The sequence below is a fragment of the Actinia tenebrosa genome, unplaced genomic scaffold (genome assembly GCF_029948245.1).
Source record: "Actinia tenebrosa isolate PJP-AT-01 unplaced genomic scaffold, QUT_ActTen_1.0 PGA_scaffold5__44_contigs__length_20552954, whole genome shotgun sequence".
Taxonomy (NCBI): Eukaryota; Metazoa; Cnidaria; class Anthozoa; order Actiniaria; family Actiniidae; genus Actinia; species Actinia tenebrosa.
Window position 1 is genome coordinate 9,018,444 of NW_028292582.1, and position 23,804 is coordinate 9,042,247.

At 39.5% G+C, this 23,804-nt stretch overlaps 3 protein-coding genes across 6 annotated transcripts; 2 read left to right on the plus strand and 1 right to left on the minus strand.

Annotated features, from left to right (window-relative positions):
- The first annotated feature begins 1,178 nt into the window (after window positions 1-1,178).
- On the plus strand, window positions 1,179-19,038 carry LOC116296464 (uncharacterized). Of its 4 annotated transcripts, none has more exons than XM_031704485.2 (4): window positions 1,179-1,223; window positions 15,188-15,349; window positions 16,026-16,334; window positions 17,049-19,038. In XM_031704485.2, the coding sequence occupies exons 2-4, from the start codon at window positions 15,202-15,204 to the stop codon at window positions 17,840-17,842; spliced, it is 1,251 nt and encodes a 416-aa protein (XP_031560345.1). In that variant the 5' UTR covers window positions 1,179-1,223; window positions 15,188-15,201; the 3' UTR covers window positions 17,843-19,038. The 4 variants fall into 4 exon arrangements, with proteins under 4 accessions (XP_031560345.1, XP_031560344.1, XP_031560343.1 ...); XM_031704484.2 differs by lacking the exon at window positions 1,179-1,223 and adding an exon at window positions 10,471-10,606; XM_031704483.2 differs by lacking the exon at window positions 1,179-1,223 and adding an exon at window positions 13,425-13,813.
- LOC148906480 (uncharacterized) lies at window positions 5,154-8,329 on the plus strand. The gene is made up of 2 exons (XM_089038044.1): window positions 5,154-6,461; window positions 6,812-8,329. The coding sequence occupies exons 1-2, from the start codon at window positions 5,154-5,156 to the stop codon at window positions 8,327-8,329; spliced, it is 2,826 nt and encodes a 941-aa protein (XP_088894170.1).
- Window positions 19,039-20,733: 1,695 nt separating the features above from the next.
- LOC148906481 (uncharacterized) lies at window positions 20,734-23,802 on the minus strand. The gene has a single exon (XM_089037927.1). The coding sequence runs from the start codon at window positions 23,668-23,670 to the stop codon at window positions 20,965-20,967; it is 2,706 nt and encodes a 901-aa protein (XP_088894053.1). The 5' UTR covers window positions 23,671-23,802; the 3' UTR covers window positions 20,734-20,964.
- Between the last annotated feature and the right edge of the window lie 2 nt (window positions 23,803-23,804).

A 23,804-nucleotide genomic window follows, 5' to 3' on the forward strand; every position in this document is an offset into this window, starting at 1 on the left:
TAATGACAATGCTTCTTCACTTCAATGAACATTCCTTTGCGGTTAATGAACAACAAAAGGCGTACTGCATCTTTATATTTATCTTTAACTTATAATTTCGAAGAAAGACGATATCCAAATCGAATCCGCATTTACGATACGAAGACTTCCGGCGTGACCTCGGGTCGGTTGCCGAAAGAAATCCGTTGAACTGGTGTACAGTGAGCTCCAAGTACGGGTCAGAACAAGCGAGGTAGTATGTGAATACAGACAAATTTCATGGCTTAAAGACGCGAAGACTAATCTCTAATGCGACTTTCTCGGTTCTATAGCGATGTGAGAGAAGGGGCATGACTAAAATTTGGCGCTGGAAAGAAATTCGAAGACCTACGAGGTTTCAAAGACTCGTGATGGCTCGCTTTTGGATCCCGAGTTTCCAACCTTCTCTTATTTCTTACTGGTGGGGGAAAAAATCCTTAAAACGGGCTAAATTCAAAAAATAACCACGCAGAGCGAAAGAAGTGCTATTTCTCAATGATAGGGTAAAATTTCGAGGCTTTATTTCACGTTTTGATGATTTTATTGAAATGTTTGATGATTCCCCATACATTTCCTTATAACAGGACACCACAGAAACCAAGCTTGGGCTACCTGTGTATTTATGAGCATCTTCATAACTTATCCACTTGACTGGTTTTTCTTTACATTCATTAAACATAGAGGGCCACAAATACATAAGTTGCACCGGTGTCAACCTCTCTAAATACACCTAATTGAAAAAACGTCGGGTTCAAAAAAAGGTTATATCATCAAAGCTAAAACCGAAAGGGAGCATGGAAGGACAAACAATTATGCTAATTTCATGCGTATTGCAGTTTTCCCTTCCTGTGCACATTTTATACATCATGGCTTTGGCATGTTGTTAATCTAGGTCGACCGACTTTGCTCTACTGTGCATTTTTACATGTCTATATGCAAATATAATACACATTTCGGAGTACAAAATCCTTTTTCGGTCATAGCTTCGATGATATGGAATTGCCGGGGGAAAAAGAAAAGCGCTGCGAGACTTGGAGCAAGTCTAATGAGATGATCTTCTCGAACCCGACTTCGTTTTTTCAATTAGGTGTAACTAATGATATGCATTTTTCAATAACTTTCACGAATCGTTCGGTTCGTGAGCCACAGTGACGATCCGTCTCAGTTCGACAATATTTGGCATGAGTAAGGAAAGCTGCATAAAGGTAAGATCATCCTTAATTCAATTCCTTGTTAAATGATGGGCTTGACCATAGTTAATAGAGGGGAATGGTTTCCCTTCTACCAACTATGGCTTGACTAAGTTTTATTTTACTTTTGGATACCAATCGCTAATTTATCGAGAAAGTTTGGTAGCCATTGAATTTTCAAAGAGCAGTCAGAATTGATACGATAATTTTGAAGAAAAGATGAGTAGGATACTTTAGCACAAAAGATCAATCCCTTTATATGAAAATGTACCCTGAAACAACCTCTGACCCGACCAGGCAAAGTTTTGAGAAGAGAGAGAAACAAGAAAATCCAGAGAAGCAAATCAGCTCTACGCACATGAGCATCGAGTCCGGTCCAGTCATCCGCGTCCTAGTGCTATTTTGAAATTAAATCCATTGGAATTGAATTGGCAATTTGCCTTACAAATTGCAGCCTTTACGACTCAAAGTGCCGGCTATGACCCCTAACTCAATATTTTCAGCATTGATTCTACATGAAGTGAATAGTCGAATGGTGAAATATTTTAATATGATTTGAGTGATGCATCTTGGAATATCAAGGTTTATGCTTCCAGTATGCTAATGATGTGATGTCTCCGGTGGCCCATAACTGTCTGACGGCAAATCAAAATTCACACGCCCTGGTTCACACGGCACTACAAAAAATATTCACGGCAAAATGACCAATTGTCACAACACTACACAATATTTCACGGCAAAATAACCAATCTTTGCGGCACTACGCATTTTTCACGACAAAATAACAAATTTCCGCGGCACTACACAATTTCACTCACGGCAAAATATACAAAGCCGCGGCACACAACAGATTCGAATCCTTTCAGAGTAACACAGGGAGTACAATATTGTCGACAAAATCTTCCTCTGTAGCCCCCAGTGCATGAAGCGTAAATGGTGGCGCCCTTTTGTACTATTTGTGGCAATGAATTAGAAGAGAAAGATCGTTTTTACACACACTGTGGAAAATAGCATTTCTAAACGCATTTCTATTTAGTTCACAGTGTAAATAAATAATTTCGTGTTAAAACTTTTTTCACGAGGGTAGCACTTAATAGCCAGTGGCTAACAAACCTGTGGCCCTCATTCCGTGATCGAATTGGAATTTTGGAATTGATTTTTGGTGAGGGAGGAAAACCGGAGAAGCCGGAAAACCCTTGAAGCACAGGAGAGAACCAACAAACAACTCTACTCATATGCAACACCGAACCCGGCGGGAATCGAGCTGGGGTCGCATTGATAAGAGGCGAGCGCTCACACCGCTAAGCCACCCGTGCTCCAAATCTCGGAGCCGTGACTATTGAATGTCAAGATATAAAGTAATAATGTAAATCAACCTAACGATTGTATTATAAACGGCCGATTATCTTGTATATTCAGTTTGGAGCTCGTAGGTCGAATGATTCCTGGAATAAAACACACAGACCGCTTTTTAAATTGAAGCTAGACGCTCTGAGAGCGCGTACTCGGGCTACAATAGGAGTAACTGATACAGGCTGTTTTTGAGACTTCTTTAAAAAAATGAAAGCAAAGCCTGCATGTGGCTATACTGTTACTTTTTTAGACCAAACGGCATCAGAGGAGACCCATACAAGCTTTGAGAGATGATATGGTCCGACAATGTATGTCTGACATTGGTCAAATATTTGTAAAGTTATAACAGTTTTTCATGTGATCACATGGTTGATGACGTCATATGTCACATGACTGGCACCCGTGTGTAAGCAGTGTCCGGCAATGTATGTCTGTCCAACTTTGACTGACAGTGGTCAAATATTTGTAGAGTTATTACAGTTTTAATGTAGTCACGTGGTTGATGACGTCTTGTGTCACATGACTGGGACTGTGTGTAAGCAGTGTCCGGCAATGTATAGTCTGTCCAAGTTTGACTGACAGTGGTCAAATATTTGTAGAGTTTTGATATAGTTACGTGATTGATGACGTCATGTGTTAAGTAGCCACAAAAATGCTCACTTGCCATCGAAGTAATTATAAAAAAGGCTTCTGGGTAATTTGAAACCACGTGACAGCTCTTGAACTCCCTGTAGTAAACCACGTGATCGATGGGCTACCTGTGATTTCCAAAACGTTGCACGACAGATTGGCAAAAAGGTAAACCTAGACTCGGGCTTGCCCTGCGGGTAGCCCCAGAGTTGACTCCATCGAAGTCGAAGTCGTCTTTCGTAATTGAAGTTAAGACAATTAATTCATCACAGAATTCGCTTCCAAACTCAACAAAATAACAAAAAACTAGGTGTTAAAAGGAAAATAAGATAAAAGAACTATTACTGATTTTTACCCGCTAAGTTGAGTATTTAAAAAAAATATAAAATCGAGCGAAATACTTTGCCAACTTTTCATTTTTACATACTATAGTTAAAACTCATCGTAATGATAAGTTTGGCATGAGTGCCAGGTACGAGGAAGGAGTGGTCGCGCATAACCAGCCCCTTCGCAGAGGTGACCATGGCAACCGGGCCACAGTCCACCGCTACCTGGCACCCGTCACACCTTAAGAGGTGGAGATACTTACCATCACACGCTAGTCCTCTGAAATGAGAGGTGGGTGGGGAGGGGGGGGGGGGAGAAATAATATTTGCCGCTTGCTCAAACAGCAACACAATGACAAAGCTGCTACACTGCAAACCCTGCCAATACCCCTGAACCACCAGGGGGTCCCCCCATACTGTTCGGTGGTTAACCGCTGACCGGTTAGACTCGGTTTTAACTTTGCCTAAATTATTCAATAATAATGATGTTGACTTTTTACATATTATTGTCAAAATGTCTTATTTATCAGGACCTTCTCGAAAATCACATTTATAAGAGAAGAAGCTTCCTTTTAAAATATGAATGTAAATAAATAAAATAGATAAATCCTTCGAATGTCAATAAGCATAATACAAGGGCACAGGGAGCCCAATCTCCAAAAAGTGCACTAGAAACCATTAGAGTGACTACAGTAAGTCCGTGAAACTTTAGTAATACTAAATAGCACAATTTCATGCAAATTCCATTGTTTTCTATTGTTTGATTAGCACTATTTTGTACTATTTTAGTAATTAGTGTTTCACGGATTTACTGTGGTCACTCTATCAAACTCTTTTTACCAATGTTTTGGGTTGTTTTGGCTTTATCAATTTTGATATGTACGTTGTTTAAAACCTTAATTTTGCTATAAATTTATTGTACAATTGGCCTTTTTCCTTCGTATTTAAAGACCATGATTCATTTCGAAGCCCGGACTATAGTATATTAGCCAATCATCTATCGAGAATCGCTTTTCTTGATCAGTGATTGGCTCATATACACTTGTCCAATAATAATAATAATAATAATAATAATGATAATAACAACTTTATTTCAAGAGGGTAAAACACATAACAGATAAACTAGTGGCCCTCAAAAAAATATATATATATATATAAATTAATAGATATAAATAAATAGATAAGTAGATAAGATAAGAAATAGATAAGATAAGTAAATATATAAGAAATATAAGATATATAAAAAATTCATTATTCAATAATGTAATAAAACTTAATTAATTGAATCAAAACGTAAATTCGTAATCTGATTATCAAGCTCGATCTTAAATAGTAGTATAGGACTTGTTCATCCCACCGCAATTTTAGGGGTTTTCGCACGGGTATTACCGGTGCTCAATCGGATCAGGTATTACCCGTGTCATTTCAAGTGGGTAATACTGGAGTATCGGATTTATCCAGGGATTACTCGTACCTAGACACCGCAAATCAGGATATATTTAAGGGTACGAAGGTTTTCATATTAAGGATAAAATATATCCTATTATGTATGGAGAGCCAAAGCAATTTTGAAACGACACATATTAAGGGGGGAGGTATCGACGTTAGGAGAGTATGGAGTCGCGAGGCAGCAAATATGAAACGCGCATTAAGGAGAAGCTTGGATAACTTAGGTGCTATGAAGGTTAGTATTATGGTTGAGGTTGAACTTGATAGAGATCGTGTTTTTATTACTGCAATGTTGAGGTCTAAGACAATGACAGTTCTTCAAAGCACCAACTTAGGCGAAGCTTTAAATACAGCTTTAGAGGGGATCATGGACTCATTAGCTAACTATACTAAACAAGGATCAGGTTGGAGCGTAAATGAAGTAATGGGTATTGATATTAGCACTGCAAGGTATGTGCCTATAAAAGGTGGTAGTTATGTACCACTACCACCGTGGTTGGAGAGGAAAAAGGCTATAGTTAATGTCAAAAACTCTGATGATAAGTGCTTTCTTTGGGCTGTTAGGTCGGCTTTATATCCCGCGGAAGGTGATCCTAATAGGGTAAGTAAGTATCCAAACGACGATCTGAATTGGGATGGTGTTGACTTTCCAGTGCAGCTAATTGACATAGCGAAGTTCGAAGAGAAGAATGGTCTATCAATAAATGTCTATGGTTCCAGGGATAATACAATAGTGCCTTTGGTGATTTCGAAGAGCAGGAATAGGAAAATCCACCTCTTTTATTATGGTGGACACTACTCCTGGGTTAAGCACCCAAGTAGGTTGTTTTGTAGACAAACTAAAAATCATAAAAAGAAGTGGTTCTGTGATTGCTGCTTATTGCATTTTGGAAGTGAAAAGTTATTGAAGCAACACAATGAGATATGTAAAGGTGTTGAGGAAGTAGCACAAAGAATAAGCCTACCAGAAAACAAAGAACTGTCCTACTCCGACCATCAGAAGCAAATGGAAGCGCCTTATGTTATTTACGCCGACTTTAAGTCAATCATAACTAAGGAAAATAGCAGGACCGGCGGGACAGAGAGATTAGGGCTGCACGAGCCATGCAGGTTTGGTTATGTTATAGTTAGAAGTGATGGTAAAGCAGGAGAGCCTCAAATATATAGAGGAAAGGACGCCCCAAAGGTATTATTTGAGTGGCTATCTGAGGATGAGGAGTGTATTCGTGAGGCTCTAAGGAATCCAAAGAGAATGAAGTTTACTAATGAGGATAAGAAGGACTTCGAGAAAGCAAAGACATGCCACATTTGTAACCAAACACTATTACAATATGGGCGACAAGCAAAGAAAGCATGGGATGAAGATGGAACATACTTAGGGGAAGCCCACTTTAAGTGCGGAAAATATCAAAAGAGAGGCGAAAAGGCAGGCAAGCCATCGACACACTGCATCCACTGCCACAAAGCCCTTGTTGAGGATTTTTACATAGATAAGGTTAGAGATCACTGCCACATCACGGGTAAATACAGAGGAGCAGCCCATTGGAAATGCAATATAAACCTCAAAGTAGATCCAGAGATGGAGATCCCAGTCTTATTTCACAACCTTAGGGGTTATGATAGTCACTTACTACTACAAGGCGTGGACGGTGCCGACGTAAAATGTATTCCAAACAACAAGGAAAAATACATGTCCGTAACCATAGGTAAGCTAAAGTTTTAGACTCGCAGCAGTTTATGAGCGACAGTCTAGCAAACTTAGTAAAGTATAACGCAGACTTCCCCATTTCAGAAGGCATCGCAGAGCGTAAGGGTGTTTACCCCTATGAATACATGGATTCCTAGGAAAAGTTTGACGAGCCCTTACCCCCCAAAGAAGCCTTTTACAGTAGTTTAGGGGAGCAGGGAATAAGCGACGAAGAGTATGAGCATGCCAAAGAAGTTTGGAAGAAGCACAACTGTAAAAATATGGGCGATTACCATGACCTTTACCTACTTTCAGATGTGGTCTTATTAGCGGACGACTTTCAAAACTTTCGTAAGATGTGTATGTCTTACTATGGTCTAGACCCAGCAAACTTCTATACATCTCCAGGCTTATCTTGGAGTGCATTATTGAAGAAGACAAACGCCCAGCTGGATCTATTAACGGACTACGGGATGTACCGGTTTATAGAAAATGGTATTAGAGGTGGTGTCTGCGGGCCAAGTAAAAGACACGCAAAAGCTAATAATCCCCTAGTTGAGTACGACCCAGAGAAGCCAACCACCTACTTAAGGTATTTAGATGCTAACAATCTTTATGGTTGGGCTATGTCACAATACTTACCAGTAAGAGACTTTGACTTAGCCATTCCAAAAGATGCAGACAAAGGCTACATTTTAAAAGTAGACCTTGATTACCCTACAGCAATGCATGACCTTAACGACGATTTCCCACTTGCGCCAGAGATAGCACAAATACCCTTTGAGCAACTTTCGCCGCTGCAAAAGGAAATGTGCCCAAAATACACACCTTACCGCAAGTTAACGATGAATTTAATGGATAAGAAGAATTATGTTGTCCATTACCGTAATCTACAGTTTTATGTAAGACACGGACTGCGTGTAAAGAAGATTCACCGCGTAATGAAATTCACCCAGGAGCCGTGGATGCGGGGGTATATAGACTTTAATACACGAAAGCGTACAGCTGCAAAGAATGACTTTGAGAAAAATCTCTTCAAACTTATGAATAACTCCGTATTTGGTAAGACAATGGAAAACATTCGCAAGACCATTAAGATAGCCAACACGAAAGAAGAGGCAGAGGCTTATGTATCACAGTCCGGCTTTGTGCGGTACGTTAAGATGCTTAACTTCTATGTAATTCACATGAAGCGGACTAACCTATTTCTTAATAAGCCCATTTACACTGGGTTTTCAGTGTTGGATCTGTCTAAGCTGCTCATGTATGAGTTTTACTACGACAAACTTAAACCCAAGTACGGTAATGCTTGTAGACTTCTTTACACAGATACAGACTCCCTGATACTTGAGATACAGACAGACGATGTTTATAAGGACTGCGTACCTGACATTGATGAGTATGATACTAGTGAATATCCCAAAGACCGCTTCCTTTACGACCCTAAGAACAAGAAAGTGATTGGTAAGATGAAAGATGAAATGAAGGGTAATCCCATAGTGGAGTATGTTGGGTTAAGACCAAAAATGTATAGCGTTAGAAGTCTTGAAAATGGTAAGACTAAAGACGCAAAGAAAGCCAAAGGCGTAAAAAAGTATGTGGTTAAGAAAGACATAAAGCACGAGCTTTACCTTCAAGTTCTGACTACGAAGGAGTCAGAAAGGTACCTTCTTTAGCTTCTCTACGAAGTGAGGAATGCCCTTGGTCATGTCAGAGTTCACGTCATTCACCCCAAACTTCATATCCTTAGTAGCTCGCTGCAGCTTGTTGTTATAACCCACGACGGAATTGGCGTTGATAACCAAATTACTTGGCATTAACCAACAACCAGGCGACAAAGCGTAATCCAGTCTAACCTTTGATTGCTGCACCGCTAATTGATATCTTTCCACCGATTTGGATATATCATTCTCTATTACTGCGGACTCAAAGTTAGGAATTCCTGTTGCGTTTCCTGTGAAGCACCTTGGGATCCAACAATGGGGCTGTGGGTATTTACTTGCGCTCCTAAGATGCAGTACACAAATGCCTCTATGCTGCGGTTAATCCTTGCTAGGTTTCTTAAGCCTTTTCCTTTCAATAATACGAATGGATCCCATGGACTGGGGTAAATCGTCTCAATCTTCTCAATAAGATTAAGGTTCCACCTACTACCACCTAAATCTGCAAACTCTAACTTACCTGGGTATTTCTGATGATACATGTCTGCGGGGTACGTGCCAGTCGGATGGTAAAGATAAATAATACCTAACCCATGTGTGGCACCCTCCCGATAACGAAAGTCTCTTCGCTGCGGCTTAAACTCATTCATTAGTCTTTCTAGCGCAGCGGAATCGTAGTGGTTATCCATTCTATTAAAGAGCTTCTCCCCTGGTATAATGGTACGTTAAGCTCCTTTAATAGGCGGCGCATAGTAAAAGCCACATGGAACCTTAGAAAAGCAGTGTCAAACATGTCCACGGCAACCCCGCAGCCCTTCGGAGCCGCCCAAATTACAAAGTTCAACTGCTGCGTCCAATATTTAAAGTTAGGTCCCTTTAACCATTCCCTGGCTTCTTTTCCTAAAGTGTGCGTAATATTGAAATCCTTAAAGATATTCCTTACTACTACGTCAAACGTTTGCCTGCCCACTGGAATTTTCAAATGTGTCACTATTTTATCAAAGTCGTTTACACCACCTTCAGCATCGTAAAATGGGTAATCCTGATTGGTTACTAATAGATTCTTTGGAAAATTAGGCTGCTTGCTTACCTCTCGCCTTTCTTTATGCTCGGGTACCTTCTTCGTTATATTTGGACTCAAGTCCGCATTGCTGTACATTCTGGAGCCGTTGAAGTAAATCCCATCGGGTCTTCTTTCGAACTTACTAGGGTCTGCATGCGGAAACATCTTCCTACAGGCCCTCCAATTCCAGTAGTCCCGATTATCGTGATGTGGCTGCTCCTCAATGTTATTCCCAAAAGCGTCGTACATTAGTATATATAATGGAAGTTATACCATCAGCACCTCCACTTTATCCTGATCTATCCAAGGAGGGTCCTAACGAACTAAACGCTGAAAACTTCAGGCTTAACAAAGCAAATTTAATTCTGGCTTACTTGGAAGGACAGACAAAACACTATGAAAAAGTCCGAAAAAAGTACGTCAGAGCCCGTAGTACGCTACATAAGATTGCGATAACTTCGGGGTCCATATCCGTCGTGTTGACGGGCTCCGGCGTTGCTACTTCACTCACTGGACCCGGAGTAATTGTTGGGGTTCCTTTGGCCGGCGTTGGGGCAGCCTGTGGTATTGTTTCTGCTGTTGCTACGGGCATTATGAAAAAGCTATCCACGAAAATATCAAAACACGACACGACAATAGCTCTGTCAAGGGCTAAAGTAAATACAATTACCGACCTTGTTTCAAAGGCATTGCGTGACAAAAAGATAGACGACGTAGAATTCTCGATTATTCTGGCCGAAGAGGAAAAGTACGAGAAACTAAAGTCGGACATAAGAAACAAAAAAACAGTCGTAAAAGATCTTTCCGAGGAATCTCGCAAAAAAATCTACCAGGAGGCAAAAGAGGAGCTTCAAAGAAAGCTCGCTCAATAAATATTTGCTTGAAAAAAGCAAGACAGGATTTTATTTGCATATTGAACGCCGGCTGTCTGGTTCATATGCAAATTAGTTTCTCACCAACATTCCATTTCCACCTATGCATTTTCCAACTTAGAAAGTAAAAACGCTGGTTGTTATGAGGAAAAGGAATGTTGGCGTTGCTACGTGATGTCATCGCCTCGGAATCCATCCTAACAGGGGGTGGTTGGGGTCTATTTCGTAAAATATTTCGTAAATTACGTCAGGGTAATAAGGAATATCCTTATCCAGCCGACAAAACATCCACTCAGCCCTTCTCATAGTATCTTCAGAAACCTTGGGAATAGAGTCACCGGTAATTTCAGACAAAAGGTAGGGTATACTTTTGTAATATTTCCCTAGCTTTAATTTTTTCAATGTCTTCCTTAGGCTTCGTGGCGTTGGCTCTTTTAAGTTAAGCGCTTCCATAACTTCGTTGTCTAAATATACCGGTCGAAGACCTTGGATGTGACTCATCCAGTCCCTAAAGTATTATATTCTTTTGTATGGGGTCTTCTTACGACCTCCGTTAGAGTAATATTGTTCCCTGGTAGCACAAGGTACGGCATTGCGAATGTTCCTACCACACTCGTAACACTGTGCTGACGTGTCATCTTCTATTCGCATTTTTTTACCACAACAAATATACTTATTTGGCTTAGTGGGTATGAAGCGCGGATTAAGACATTCTATACAAAAATCTGGACTAAACTTCTTACATTCGTGCATATTTATATAATAGCTAATTTTTTAAGTCCTGATCTGTGCTGGTCCTCATGCCTTTGACATTCCTCTGGGGTATTTAGTGTCAGATTACAAAATCTACACTCCTCTGGGGGTCCTATCCTCGTTTTTTCGCATTGGTAAAGCACGTGGCCCTTCATTTGGGTGCTATTCCTACAATTATATCCACACTCATAACATTCATCATAACATTCATACTCCCTTTGACAGGGTATGGTCTGCTTTTCTTTATGCATCTTCAAATCATATTCCCTCTTAAACTTTCTTCCACAACTTTCACACTCAAATATCCTTCCACACCTGTGTTGGTTTAAACCATTCTTCCTAGCAAACCTAGCATTAAACTTCTCACATCTAAACTACTTATCTTTACATGTTTCCTTAGCCTCGTGTGTTGCTAGGGAATGATAGGTTGTAAAAGCATAATTACAAAATTTGCATTTATACTCTGGAATTGAGTACTCATTGCTTTGGCTCTCCATATATAATAGGATATATTTTATCCTTAAAGTGTATATGACACGAAAACATTTCATCGTCTAAAATGTATAGTTTGTTAATAATAATAAATATATCGTAATGAAATTTGTTTCAAAAGCTTATTTCTTGAGATATGTGAGAAAATTAATATCAATTTGTGACGTCATTTTGTTGACACATACTCTAGATTCAGTAGTAATGCACAAAATATAAATTGTAATTCGTATAAAATAACAACAAAGGGCATATTTTATTCAATTTCATTTGATAGTTCACGTAGTACTCTTCAAATGTTGGGAAACTGAAAAGCGTACTACCTGAAATTAAGATTCCACATTCAAACAAATTTCGTGTATTTGCAACTAAATCTGGAGACTTGTAAACAAAATGACGTCACAACTTGTGCTAAATTTTCTTGAATTTCTAGAGAAATACGTTTTTGAAACAAATTTAACTGTGTTATTCTTATTAATGACAATAAAATACACATTTTTAACATTAAATTTTTTTCGTGTCATATGCACTTTAAGTATGAAAACCTTCGTACCCTTAAATATATCCTGATTTGCGGTGTCTAGGTACCAGTAATCCCTGGATAAATCCGATACTCCAGTATTAACTACTTGGAATGACACGGGTAATACCTAATCCGATTGAGCACCGGTAATACCCGTGCGAAAACCCCTAAAATTGCGGTGGGATGAACAAGTCCTATACTACTTAAATAGATAAGTAAATATATAAGAAATATAAGATATATAAAAAATTCATTATTCAATAATGTAATAAAACTTAATTAATTGAATCAAAACGTAAATTCGTAATCTGATTATCAAGCTCGATCTTAAATAGAGTTCTTTTTAAGGCTTTTCTTGACGAAGATTCTTTGATACCTTTATTTAATTTGTTCCACTCTTTCGCGCAGCGGACACTTATGGTGTGCCCTCCCTCTGTTTCTTTCTTGTATGTTGGACATCGGGCATTTATTTTACAGTAGCATGTTCATCTTTTATGGACTTCAGAGTTCATTTCAAAGAGATCACTGATGTAAGGAGTACAGGTCCCGTTAATCTTATCGTACACAATGGTGCATCTGTTGATGTAAGATTCTTGGCAAAAAGGCAGCCATCTTAGCTCGTTAAACAAGTCAATAGAACGGGAAGATTTATCTACATTCAAGATAATTCTTGCCGCTCTTTTTTGTTGCATAACCCTATTAATAGAGCTACTGTTACATGGTGACCAAATAGTAGAGCAATACATGATAGCAGGTTTGATGAGCGTGTTGTAATATGCTTCCTTCTGTGGTTTGTTTAAGTAGGGACTGATGTGTCGAAAAAGTCCAATTTTCTTTGAAAGATTCCTACACAGATTATCAACATGGTCTTCGAAAGTCAATTTAGAGTCAAGTGTAACACCCACGAACTTTATGGCTGTTTACTTGTTTGACATCACAATTATGGATGGCAATATTGAGGTCATTGTTATTGTTGGTGAGGCGTTTCGGTAGACGTTTTCCTGTTACCAGCATTGATTTGGTTTTAGTTTCGTTGATTATCATTTTATTTTGACTGCACCAAAAAAGGATAATGTCGACATCGTCTTGAAGCGTTGCAGAGAGAGATGTAAGATTGTTCCATTTTTTACTTAACGACAACGTAACATCATCCGCGTATATATCAGCAGTGGAGCCTTGGACATGAAGTGGCAGGTCATTAATAAATACAAGGAACAAAATCGGGCCCAAAATTGAGCCCTGTGGAACGCCATGTTGTATTGGCAATAGAGAGGATGTGCAATCGTTAACCTTTAAACGTTGATTTCTTCCTACGAGGTAAGACTTAAACCATGCCAGTGATGGTGAGTTGGGAAGGTACAGGTTGAGCTTTTGAAGTATAGGACTTCGTGGTTGACCATGTCAAACGCCTTTTTGAAGTCTATGAATATGAGACCGGTCAACTTGTCGTCATCCAAATTAAATAAGATCTGGTCTGTTAACTTTATTAATACTGGTTTGGCGGAGTGGTTAGGTCTAAAACCAGACTGGAATCTGTAAATGAGGTTGTTGGATTGAAGGTAGGACCACAGTGATTTTGCAACATGTTTTTCAATAACTTTTGAGATGATAGGTAAAAGTGATAATGATATGATATGACCTTCTCGAACCCGACTACGTTTTTTCAATTAGGTGTAACTAATGATATGCATTTTTTTATGCATATCAATAACTTTCACGAATCGTACGGTTCGTGAGCCACACTGACGATCCGTATCTTTTCCACAATATTGGACATGAGTAAGGAAAGCTGCATAAAGGTAAGATCATCCTTAAATCAAGTCCTTGTTAAATGATCGGCTTGACCATAGTTAATAGAGGGGAATGGTTTCCCTTCTGCCAACTATGGCTTGACTAAGTTTTACTTTACTTTTGGATACCAATCGCTAATCTATCAAGAAAGTTTGGCAGCCACTGAATTTTCAAAGAGCAGTACTAGTCGAAAATTAATACGATGATTTTGAAAGAAAGATGAGTTGAATACTTTAGCACAAAAGATCAATCCCTTTATATGAAAATGTACCCTGAAACAACCTCTGACCCGACCAGGCAAAGTTTTGAGAAGAGAGAGAAACAAGAAAATCCAGAGAAGCAAATCATCTCTACGCACATGAGCATCGAGTCCGGTCCAGTCATCCGCGTCCTAGTGCTATTTTGAAATTAAATCCATTGGAATTGAATTGGCAATTTGCCTTACAAATTGCAGCCTTTACGACTCAAAGTGCCGGCTATGACCCCTAACTCAATATTTTCAGCATTGACTCTACATGAAGTGAATAGTCGAATGGTGAAATATTTTTATATGATTTGAGTGATGCATCTTGGAATATCAAGGTTTATACTTCCAGTATGCTAATGATGTGATGTCTCCGGTGGCCCATAACTGTCTGACGGCAAATCAAAATTCACACGCCCTGGTTCACACGGCACTACAAAAAATATTCACGGCAAAATGACCAATTGTCACGGCACTACACAATTTCACTTACGGCAAAATATACAAAGCCGCAGCACAACACAGAACCGAATCCTTTCAGAGTAACACAGGGAGTACAATATTGTCGACAATATCTTCCTCTGTAGCCCCCAGTGCATGAAGCGTGATTAAATGGTGGCGCCATTTTGTACTATTTGTGGCAATGAATTAGAAGAGAAAGATCGTCGCACACGCTGTGGAAAATAGCATTTCTAAAAGAATTTCTATAAAATACTCGTACTTCCCATGTGCCATTTCGATCTCAGCTTCTATGTTTCTGAACCCGACAACGATTCTTCAATTGAGTGTATAAAATCGAGCGAAATGCTTTGAATGCTTCGAATGTCAACAAGCATAACAAGGGCGCAGGGAGCCCAATCTCCAAAAAGTGCAACAAGTACCCACGAGAGTTCGCCAAAGGCTGTTTAATTTAATCAAAACACTGATTACTATGAGAAAACAAATTTGCAATAACCTTTCTATAAACCCTTAGTAAGATTATTTAGGTTTATACAGGATATTTTACTACCCCAGTAATTATCTCCGCGTAAAATAAAGCCACTACTGCGCAGTAAAATAAAATAAAAACTGATAAAATAAAAGAATGAAACTGCTATGAATGGCTGACAAGTTAAAATTTATCTTAAATTGTTTTCAGTCTACGATTTCAAGATGGACAATCAACAAGAACCAAAGCACCAGCCAGAAAGCAGAAAAACTTTGTGTCTGTTCTTCACGTTTGGATTCTTAGAGTACCTATTGTTCAGTACAATTATAGCGAGTGCTGAAGACTTGCTGAAAGGATTCTCTTCATCAACCGGTATGTGAAACAACGAATAAGATACACAGATGAAGGTTGTTATATGAATAGTTAGTAGAGGGGGACGTGAGTCCACAACATTTTGACTGCGAGATCAGACGAAAATCATGGTAAATACCTCGGGAAAACTGGAGAAAATTGGTGAAATATAAAAAGGGGAATACAACAAACCAGCGCAGTGCCCTAGTAACCACACTAGCCATTATCGATTTTGATATCATACGGGTAGCTCTGACATTACCTTTACAATCCTGTCTCTAATTGTTCCATATTTCTCTGACCGCTTGCCTCGGTCTTACTCATCATCCTGGCTCTCTTTCCTCTAGCTATTGGAGGCTGGTTGGCTCTTTTATCCCGTGAGCTGCACGTTTTTTCACAATCATACGAATACTCTGAATACAACACTACAACATAACAACGGCTTATGGCCGGGCTTACAGTACTTTGTGAAACGAAACGAAACGAAACGAAATATACGGCTTATTGTACATTGCGCAACGAATCGAAATAAAATTAGCCCTATATTTCGTTTCGTTTCGCAATGTACAATAAGACGTATATTTCGTTTCCTTCCGCAAAGTACAATAAGACGTATATTTCGTTTCGCAAAGTACTGTAAGCCCGGCCATAACAACATAAGATCAGTACACATTATCAATGATCGATTTTCTTCTAGGTATGATATGGGTAGCTCTGGCATTACCTTGTACAGTCCTGCCTACAATTGTTCCATATTTCTTTGACCGCTTGCCTCCCTTACTCTTCATCCTGGCTCTCTTTCCTCTAGCTATTGGAGGCTTATTGGCTCTTTTATTAGGTAATTCAGTGTGGTTTAAGTACCTTAGTGTTGTTTTATGTGGAGTGATTCAAAGCCTTGGTGAAGTAACTAGCGTCTCGTTAACAGCCTACTTTGATAAAGTAACGGTCAAATATTATTGCTTGGGGACTGGGTTTGGATACGTCATTGGGCCTCTTTATTATACAGGTGAGTATTGAATAACGTCACAACATAACGAATGGACTACCTTGACGATATGGCGGCCATCTTGGAGGCGCAAGACATTATGGGGCGTCCAGGGGACAAAGTAGACGCCGATTGATAATAACAGCTCGCCACAAGAAAATACAACAAAAGATGAATTAACACAGCACCTGACTTTAAGACAAACACACCAAACTCTATATATTTTCCGCCAACTTTGTTTAGTTTTGCCCCCTGGCAAGATGGCCGCCGTATCGTCGAAGTAGTCCATAAGGAGCATAGTCAAAACAATAACCCGAAATGAGGACTCTATTTTAGGGTGCGTTCATAATGTATGGCAGGGGGGCAGGTGAAATTGAGGGGGGATCGGAAAAGGAAAAATGGGGGGATGGGCAAATTTTTATCAGAAAAATGGGGGGATGCACAATTTTTGGAAGAAGCTACAAGTCTTGCTTCAGGGGGATAATATTTTTTCGCATGACTTTAAGGGGGGTGTTAAGAATTATTCTGGACATTTCAAATTTTCACCTGCCCCCCCCTCCCCCCCCCCCCCCCCCCCCCCCCCAAGAAAAGCTCGATACTGGGTGTGGGTTTAACTATCATATCATTATTTTTTCAATTTGACTTTTAGTTTTGGATATATATTTGAGGACAAAATCTATCATTGCTTTTATAACTACTGCCTGTGTTTCTGGTTCTTTTTCTTTGTTTATACAGCCATGACCAGTTGGTTACACATCTCTAGTTATATCAGCATCTCTGCCATCATCATCATGAACCCAATCGTCTTCCTTTCGAGCTTCTCGATACTAGAAAACCGTCGAGGAAAAATGATTGAATATCAGAGGATTGACGAGGATCCCAAACAAGGTTCCCAAAAACACCACCATCTCAAGCAGAATCTTTCAATGTCTGAAAAACTACACAGCTCGCTTAAAATGCTCCCAGAAGTCACTCAAATCTTCCTCGGCATTTTATTTCATGATCTTGTCCTCAGTGGCGTCACAACAACTATAGCATTTCCTGACTCGCCATTTTCCTCATCAGATCATTATAAATATTATCTTATCATGTCCTTTGCTGGTCTGTGTCTGGGCCGCTCGTATCTGGGGATAGCTGAGTACATCAAGCCTGGACTGTCTGACAAGCTTCTCGTACGTCATACGTGGAGTTTAGTTCTCGTCGCTTGTTTTCATGTTCTATTATTAATATTCGATTCGTTATTCAGATTCATACCTAATGTCTGGGTGATATTATTCTTAGTTTTTTCGCTTGGTTTCTGGGCAGAAGCGATTTATCTTAACGTTAATGTCATCCTTGGTGAAATCTCAGATTCAAGGGCAAGAGAGTTATCGATGGGATTAGCAGTATTCGGAGTGGGTTTTGGAGCATTGATAGGAGCGATTATATCACGACCTGTGGAGAACGTACTAGTGAAACACTGTGTACAATTTACCAACCAAACTAGCTTTTGTTTGACGAGAGAAACGACATATGTTTCGAAGTATTGAAGCGACGAATGACATTACCAGTAAGCTTGCAATGCGAAGCATTTACGGCCATGCCGGAGATTTCGGTTCTCACGCCGCTTTCCAGTTACTGATCTGGAGGATCGGCCAAAGCCTTAGGGAGAAGTTAGTTGGTTCCTCTTGAACGTAGATAGGACGTTTGCATGATGTGGCATCAATTTACTATAGTTGATCATGCGCAGCAATTCCAACCTCGAATTGGAACTATTATTCGTGGTCACTGAGCGGAACTGTAAAATGGAGTATTGATTGACAGCCTGACTGATTGATTAACTGGCTGGCTGACTGATTGTACATACTGATTAATCTAAAGCTCCACCGTTGAAGAAAAGAGGATACTGATTACGCTTGCCCCAACAAGTTGACCTCCGTTGTTTGCAAGACGGAAAGGAATTATGGTCATACAACCTCTAACTTCAACTTCCACTTCATTTTGCGCATCATATAATGCTAATAAATTTTAAGATAACATGAAATATATATTTACAGACGATTTTAAAATGGCTCAAGCGTCGTACTAGATCCTCAACACCAACCTTCGTGTTCTTGACGGGAATAATCAGAATAAAAAAGACAAGTTCAGTATTCCAGCTGTTTATCTTATCTCTGACTGAGATCGCGGGTGCTTACCATTATACATGTATGGACAAATGCGGGAGTTTAAATTTGGCTTGTTTTGGTACGTCTCTCCCATTTTTCTCTTGCAGTTGCTGTCTCAGGGCATTTATCGTCTCGTCTTTCTCCTGAAGTCTTTCTGTGAGGTTAGCATTCTTCTCTTTGAGCTGGTTAATTTCTTGCTTCAAAGCTGCCACGTTCGCTTCAAGCATCTGCTGATGATCGATCTTGCCCTGAAGTTCGAGTTTAAAAGTCTCCATCTCTGGATACGAGAAAAAGATAAGCAGTAGTTAAGCCCCTAGCAAGCGAGCAAGCGAGCAAGCGAGCAACCCACCAACAAACGAATGATTGAATGAACAATGAAATGGGCGAATGAACGAATGAAAAAATTAAAATAGTTTTTGTTCGTCTTACCTTGTTCACTCCATGTAACTATTTCCAGTAGTTCATTCCCCAAAAACCCTTGGACTCTAGATAGTATCAGGGCCTTGATCAGCATTTTCAAGCCATCCTTCCTCTTCTTTATAATGACTAATAAAGTTTCAGCCTTTTCTTTGGAGGTACCTAATGCGTATATTTTTTCTTTATCATGATCGCTCAACGCACCCTCTTGATACAGGTAGCCCAAAAGGTTTTGTGCTTCCATGGTCTCGAGAAGTCGAACGTATTTTTTCTGAATTATTTTATTGTCTTGTTCGTTCATCACATCCATCTTCGTACATCAGAAAGCAGCCAAACTAATAAAAGAAACATGCTTTTGAGGATGTTCACAGGCATTGTTCGCGCGCATCCTTTCTACGCGGGCACCGCGGAAATACGATCGCTCTATCGTACTGGTCAGCGGCGTCTCAAAACAACTCACAAACTGGGGGACTAGGAAAGAAGAAGCGTATATAGACTCTTCCACAGTCTCTCGCTCGTCCGTTCCGTCTCCACGCTTAGAGACTGTAACGGTACAATGACTCGTTTCAATATTTTCAAGATGGCGGCGAAAAAGAGAGAGACTGTGGACGAGTATTTTGGTTCCCAAAGCACGCTGGGTCCAAGTTTTCGGGACCCATAAGTCCTTTCGGTCATTGTACCGTTACAGTCTCTAAGCGTGGAGACGGAACGGACGAGCGAGAGACTGTGGAAGAGTCTAGACGCGTATACCGCTGACCATAATGATCGAGCTTGTAAAAACGTATAATACCTAGCTTTCGAGGAAAAATTAAAAAAATCTGACGATGGGATCAAATCGAAATTAAATATTTTGTGCTCAATTGAAGGTTCCAAGTCCACACTTGTAGCCTGAAATAACATTGTGTATTTATAATGTTTCAAATCTCAACACAGGAAACCCAGAGTACTTTATTTTTTTATTTGTTTACCTACAGCCGGGCTCCCTGTGTCTCAGCCGGCATGTCACAGTTCCCGAGTCCGCTTGGTCTCGTGACTCGGGTCTAGTCCATAGAAAATTAGGAAAATAATGAACGAATACTCAAAGTATAAGGCTCAAAAAGACAACGCGTACTAGTAAAAGCTAATCAGAACTTAAATATATTTTTTTCTTTAAGAAAATCGAGTATAAATACGATAATGTAATGAATTCTGCAGATAGATAGACCTCAGCCGGCGTGTCCCTAAATAGACCGTGACTACTACTCGCGTGAAGTCGTTTGGTTATTCTATTTTAAACTAACATTTTCTATTTTAAACTAACATTTCCTTATTATTTCCTTGCACATTCTCTTAAGAAAGCCTGTAATAGAAAATAATTCGCTATGCATTGAATGTAACATAAATATGACATAAATTACCGGAATATTTGAAATGATCGTTAAATACGTTTCGTAGCCTCCTTTGCCGACACTTTTTGTGTATAAATTAGCTGGCAAAGGTTAAATATTAACAGAAATGCAAATTATTGAACCAAATAAATCCGACCTTTGCTTAGAAATTAATATAAATGATCAGTTAATGCTATAAATGCTACTATACAAAAGCACTGATTCATGAACTGACTGTGAATATAAACAAGCGCTCCAGGCTTAAAACCGGCATTATTTTTGTTTTGTTAAAGCTTTAAGAGTTCCTATAGATCCAGTTGGATACTGAAGAGTCTTGGAAGAATTCGGAAATTACTTGTGATGTAAATCACGACCGATTTTGAAATTCTGTCGCTCGCTCACAATGCCTCCACTCCGATCGACTTCCCGACCTTCCTCCAGAATAATATCCATTTAAAGTTGTAAAAAGATATAACTAGCTAAAAACTAGTGTGAGCTGCGTCGGTGTTTCTAATGAAACAGTAATGATGAAAAGGTAAATTATACACCGTGAAAAGATGAAAAAACTTTCTGACGTTTCGGACGCTAGTCCTTCGTCGGAGTAAAAGAGAAAGAAGTGGTAGAAAGGAGTGTATATAAGATAGAATAAGACAAAAGAAACCAATGAGAGCAAGGTAGGCAAGGAAACAAAAACAAACAATCAAAAGACAAAAGAAAAGGTTAGTTGAAAATAAAGCGTTCATTAATCCCGTTGGGACTAAGAGTGCCCAATAGGTGAATAAGCCGCATTTCTTTGGTCTTGCGACAATCATTGTTGCCGTTAAGCAAAGAAAGACCGAAAACAATGAAGTCAGAAAGAGAATGGTTAGCTAGATTAAAATGGCGGGAAACTGGTTTGGTGGGATCGTTATTGCGAATATCATAAAGATGATTGCAAATGCGATCACCAAGACGGCGGCCAGTCTCGCCCACATACAAAAGATTACAGCGGGTACATTTAATACAATATACAACATTAGAAGTGGTACAAACAAAATGGTCAGTGATTTTAACAGTTGATTTAGGACCGACAACAGAAGTGTGAGAGACTATGTGAGGACAAGTATAACAACGTTTACGAGAACAGCGAAAAGTACCAGGTTCTTTGTTAGAGGGAAGAACTCCCTTGACCAAGAAAGAACGGAGATTACGATCACGTTTATAGGAAAAGAGAGGGCGGTTGTTGAAAATAGCAGAAGTGCGGGTATCAGAGTCAAGCAGAGAAAAGTTGCGGTTAACAATGGGTTTAATGGAAATGTTAATAGGATGATACGTAAGAGTGAAAGGAATGCGGTCATTAGAGGGACGAGTGTGGGGAGTGAGAGCGGTGGTACGATCAATAGTAGAAACTTTACGAATGGCGCGATCAATAACATGAGCAGGATAATTACGCTTAAGGAAGAAGGAACGCATCTCAGAACATTTAACAGAAAAATCAAGATCATCACTACACAAACGACGAAGACGAAGAAATTGCGAGAACGGAATAGCGTTAAGAGTGTGCTTAGGATGAGAAGACGAGTAGAGTAAATAAGAATGAGAGTCAGTAGGTTTGTAATGGACACTAGTGCTAAGACGGTCGTCATTAACACTAAGCAAGATGTCAAGGAAAGTGACTGATGTTTCACTAACCTCCCACGTAAAGTCTAAGGCAGGGTGAAAAGAGTTAACAAAAGAGATGAAAGAATCTAAGTCATTACGCGAACAAGAAGTAGCACCAATACAATCATCAATATACCGTCCAAAAAACTCAGGTTTAGGTCCAGTATATTGTTGAAAAACAAGGTTTTCGATATAACCAACAAACAAATTGGCATAACTAGGGCCCATCTTAGTACCCATAGCAACACCGTTTATCTGCCGATAATACCGATCACCGAAAGAAAAACAATTAAGAGTAAGAACAAGTTCAGCTAAGCGTAACAAAGTGGGAGTGCTGGGCTCGAGGACAAGACGAAGATCGAAAAAATGCTGAAGAGCACGAAGGCCCTCATCATTAGGAATAACAGTATACAAAGATTTGACATCCATAGTAAACAAAAGCTTAGAAGAGTTATCAGGAAAGCGAAAATCATTAAAAATTCTAAGAGCGTGATTAGTATCCTTAATATAAGTAGGTAAAGACTGAACAATAGGCAGCATGAGAGAATCTAGATAGCTAGAGATGAGTTCGGTAGGACAACTACAAGCAGAAACAATAGGACGGCCAGGGTTGTTAGCTTTGTGAATCTTAGGAAGAAAATAGACGTGAGAAGTACGAGGAGTAATAACAAAAAGGTTTTTAGCAGTGGAAGGTAAAGAGCCATCAGAAATGAAAGAGTTAACAGTGTCTTTAACTAATTTTTGATTGTCAGGGGTAAGATCCTTATCCACTTCACAATAAAAATTAGTATCAGAGAGTTGACGTAAAGCCTCCTGTTTATACAGGTCAGAACGCCAGACAACTACTGCACCGCCTTTGTCAGCGGGCTTAATAACAATGTCAGAACGATTGCGTAATTGACGTAAAGCCAACCACTCGTCCTTAGAAAGATTAGAATAACTGAGTTTACGGTTAAGATTGACATTAGAAATATCACGGCGACACTTATTGACAAAAAGATCAAGAGAAGAAAATTGTCCCTCGGGAGGGACCCAGTTAGACTTACGAGGACAAAGGCGCTCAAAGACATCACGTTCACAGTTAGAGTTAGAAGAGTCGGAGAAAAAAGCTTTAAGGCGAGTACGGCGAAAAAAAGATTCAGAGTCTTTCTTGACCTGAAATTCATCAGATTTCTTAGCAAGAGGAACGAAGTTCAAACCCTTGCTAAGAACTGAAACCTCAGAATCAGAAAGAGGTAAATCTTCAGGAATGGTGACAACGGAATGACTGAAGACATTGTGATTGCTATGTTCAACATGTGTAAAAGGATCAAAACCAACAAGAGACACAAACTTATTACGCTTAGTAACAAACAAAGACTGGTACAAACGGCGGTTAAGAGTATGAATGTGATTACGAATGGAGGAAACTAATACTGCCGGACAGACATTAGACAAGTCTCTGAGGCAAGCAGCAGTATCAAGAATGAGGGCATCACGTTTACAGCACATACTACGAATAGTGGAACGCATGACAGAGCGAGAGAAAGTGGAACAAGCAGAAGAAACATCGGAAAAATACTGAGTAGAGTTGACACCAAAATTAGAAGCATGAAACTTAACACGAAAACCAACAGGAATGACTTTAGCATGAAGACAACGACCAATGAAATAGATATGACTAACAAAGCGTGTTTTAGCGAGAGTAAGGTTAAAGAGTTTGAGAGCGAGATTAGAGCTAATGTTAGGAAAAGGAAATAAAAAACTTACCATTTCCTTGCGGAGTTCCTTGATGATGTTCGGCATCTGAAATAGAATAAAAATGGTCGCAGTATATAGTAATAAAAAGATATAACTAGCTAAAAACTAGTGTGAGCTGCGTCGGTGTTTCTAATGAAACAGTAATGATGAAAAGGTAAATTATACACCGTGAAAAGATG